A 3919-nucleotide genomic window follows, 5' to 3' on the forward strand; every position below is an offset into this window, starting at 1 on the left:
CATGGGCGCCTTGAAGGAGAAGTGCGGGGAGTGCCATGTCCAGCTCTCCAGCAAGGAGGCCATGGACGTCCATAAGAAGCAGATGCACTCGCAGCGCTCGCCCGTGTGCACCATCTGCCAGCTTGACTTCACGACCAAAGACCAGCTGTTCGATCACATGAACAAGCATCGGAATCATCATCCGTTTGAGTGCCCAATGTGTGACCACAAGCTCACAAACATGGACGCTTACAAGAAGCACGTGCGGCTGACTCACAAGGTGAAGTCAGTGCGGGACCTGAAATTCGCCTGCAAGACGTGCAACATCCACTTCTACACCCGCGACCACCTGCTGCTGCACCGGGTCAACCAGAACCACGAGGACGTGGACGCGTTCGCCTGCAAGGCCTGTCCCTTCAGCAGCGCGACGGCCAACGAGTTCCGCAGCCACATCTGGGAGCACTCGGAGGAGGAGCGGGAGAGCGCCAACATCGCCATCTGCCCCCACTGCTACAAGGTCTTCTTCTCGGCCTTCAAGCTCTCCTTCCACCTGGAGACGAAGCACCTGCCGCAGGGGAGGGACGCCGAGGCGCAGCCGCAGCCCAAGCTGGAGCCCGACGCCAGCGAGGCGCCCCGGAAGAAGAAGAACAAGGGGCCGTACCTGCGCTACCTCAGAGCCAACGAGAAGTACGAGTGCCGCAAGTGCCGCAGGCGGTTCAAGACCCACGAGACGCTGGAGAACCACGAGAAGTTTTCGCACGGGGAGAAGAAGGTCGCCAAGTCGGAGTGCCAGTGCACGCTGTGCGGGCGGCGGTTCAACGCGCTGCGGCGGCTGGCGAACCACATGAAGATCCACTCGGGGAACCGACCCGTGTTCCAGTGCGAGGAGTGCGGCCAGATCTACGGCAAGAAGACGCAGGTGCTCGAGCACATCCGCACCGACCACGCCGAGCAGGTCCAGCGGCACCAGCAGCAGCAGGAGCTCCTGCAGAACACCCAGCTGGAGGAGCAGACGCTGGTGGACATCGCCGAGCAGCCGCAGCACGTGAGCCTTGAGGGCGGCGCGTCGACCGCCTGGAGCCCCATCAAGAGCCCCTTCAAGGTGCCGACGGTGGAGCAGACGCAGGAGGCCGTCTACAGCCTGCTGCAGTTGACCGACTTCTGAAGGCCTTTGTCTCTCGCATTTTGTATGTTGTTACCAAAGACGCTGTTATCAGCTGGAGTCAGTCCACCTGAAAAGGGGTTTGTTGTTATGGAAGGTGTCTATTTATTCGGAGAAGACAATAAAGTGAGGAAATAATGAACTATGGTTTGTTACCAGGTATGTCTCAAATCTTTACTCAGAAAGATTAACTTGTGATATTTTTTATAAGGTACGACTTTATATTAAGCAGGTCAGATTTTGATTTGATTATGTATCATAAAACAGTAATAATGTATATCAACATTTTTTCTTTAAACCTTTTGTTATTCTTCAGAGGTGAACAAAGTTAGGATTCGTCTTTTTTTATTTCTCTTTTTGATAAATGCCTTTTTATTGGCTAGAATCTTATTAATATGAAATTGATTATGATGAATGAAAATCCTAAGAAAAAAATGAAGTACAGCCACTTAGTTAGTATAAACTGAAACCATACACACATAACTGTGCTATAAACACAAAATACATCTCTGTTTATTTTCACTTTTTTCAGTATTTTCACTATTTTTTTATATACATTTTAATCTATTCACCAAAATATACACAGAAAATAATAGATACATAAGAACCAGGAAAACAAGACAAAAACATTAGTGTTTGTAGATAACACTAAATGTTAAGATACACTAAAAGAAATACCTATTTTAACTGTCGAAACACGATTGAAAGGGAGGTTCGTCCAGCACTGAAAAGGCATCAAATGAAAGATTCAATTGAGTAAAGTGAAAACTAAATGGACACCCCGAAAGAAGGCATATATAATAGATGTTCAAGGAAGGAATAACCCTCTTGAGGCAATAGAAATTTCATGAGGGTAGGTACATGTAAAAAAAAAAAAAAAAAAAATCCCTGGTATTTAGGAGATCATGTGATGGCTGTTACGAATAAGTATCCCTCTGTCTCTCTCTCTTTTTCTCTCTCTCGCTCTCTCTCTCTCTATATATATACATATATATATTTATATATGTATATATATATATATATATATATATATATATATATATATATATATATACATACATATATATATATATATATTATATATATATATACATACATATATACACATATATATTATATGTATATATATATATATATATATATATATATATATATATATATATATATATATATTATATACGTATAGTTATGTATATGTATATGTAATTATATATATATATATATATTATATATATATATATATATATATATATATATATATATATATATATATATCAGTATATCTCTGTGTATCTATCTTTTATATGTATGTATTATGTTGTATGAGTGTAAAATATTGTTATGTATTGCCCCTGTGCGCGAATATGTGTGTCTGTAGCTTTATGTGCGCGCGCTTGTGTGTGTGTGTTTGTGTGTGTGTGTGTGTGTGTGTGTGTGTGTTTGTATGTATGTATGTGTGTGTGTGATAGTATGTGTACGTGTGTATTACGTGTGTGTGTGTGTTTGTATGTATGTGTGTGTGTGATAGTATGTGTGTGTGTGTGTGTGTGTTTGTATGTGTGTGTGTGTGTGTGTGTGTGTGTGTGTGTGTGTGTGTGTGTGTGTGTGTGTGTGTGTGTGTGTGTGTGTGTGTGTGTGTGTGTGTGTGTGTGTTTGTATGTGTGTGTGTGTTTGTATGTGTGTGTGTGTGAGTGTTGAATATATGGAGTTTGCCTGTTGTGTGTATGTGGAGGTTTGTTTGCATCCGGTGATTGCATATTATTTTGTCAACTATGCACTAAAATCTTTTTCACATCTATAATCCCATTATTCTCATCCTCATAACCATACACACACCATCACTGCCATCCTCATCAAAGTCCTAATCCTAATCCCATCTACATCATGAATGCAATCTTTAATTAACCCCCCCACTCCCCGCCTCTCCCAAATCCCAAACTCCTCCAGATATCAAATAATTAATCCCAAGATTGCAAACCTTGCAATTGCTCTCACCTTGATCTCGGTTCAAACAATCCTCAAGAGTAACTTTTGATCAAGAGAATTTATAAACTTATTCTTCGTTACTTTATACTTAGTCTCCCTTAGGCGTCGGAAGGGTTTATTATTGTCAGATTTAATTTCTCTTTTAATTTCTCTTTTGTGGTTTTAAGGTTATTTGCATACGTGCAAATGCAGAGACACAAAGATAAACACGTTTGCCTACACATATATTATATATTTAGGTTTAAGGTTATGAGTATGTGGCGCCTTATATTAGTTCTGACAGTTTCGAAATGAAATGAAATCTACGGATGTTGTATGTTAATTTCATAATTCTAGTAATTGATATGTTTGTCATTTGGGCATAAGCTATATATACTATGTTTTGTTTAAACTCTGTTTTATTAAGCAGGCGAAAAGGCACTCTATTATAAAGGCTTATTCACGCGGGGGGGAGGGGGGATTATATATATATATATATATATATATATATATATATATATATATATATATATATATATATATATGCCGCAGAAAGAACGACATGAGTATAGGATCCTATCAATGAAAATAGCTTGAGAACCATTAGGCTATTCAAATAAACTATAATTCAGAAATAATACGCCCGAAATTTCCCTCAATGTAATGGGATACTCGTGTAAACTCTATTGCTAAAGAGGCAACACAGAAGACTGCTTTGTATGAAAGGACTCGGAAGACCAGATCCACGTACCTTCCAGAAGAACAGCTGTATTGTATGGATGGTCGTAGTGTATTGCATGATAGGTCTTGCCG

At 40.6% G+C, this 3919-nt stretch overlaps 1 protein-coding gene across 1 annotated transcript in view; it reads left to right on the top strand.

The window, feature by feature from the left end:
* LOC122251472 (uncharacterized) overlaps positions 1 to 1420 on the top strand; it is a 6124-nt gene extending 4704 nt beyond the window's left edge. Inside the window, exon 3 of the mRNA XM_086549981.1 lies at positions 1 to 1420. This exon is cut by the window's left edge and continues 422 nt beyond it. Within this exon, the coding sequence (XP_086406107.1) occupies positions 1 to 1144 (1144 nt within the window). The 3' untranslated portion in view covers positions 1145 to 1420.
* The last annotated feature ends 2499 nt before the right edge of the window (positions 1421 to 3919 follow it).

Source organism: Penaeus japonicus, unplaced genomic scaffold, assembly GCF_977035675.1.
Source record: "Penaeus japonicus unplaced genomic scaffold, GWHDUDI00000001_assembly GWHDUDI00000002, whole genome shotgun sequence".
NCBI classification, from domain to species: domain Eukaryota; kingdom Metazoa; phylum Arthropoda; class Malacostraca; order Decapoda; family Penaeidae; genus Penaeus; species Penaeus japonicus.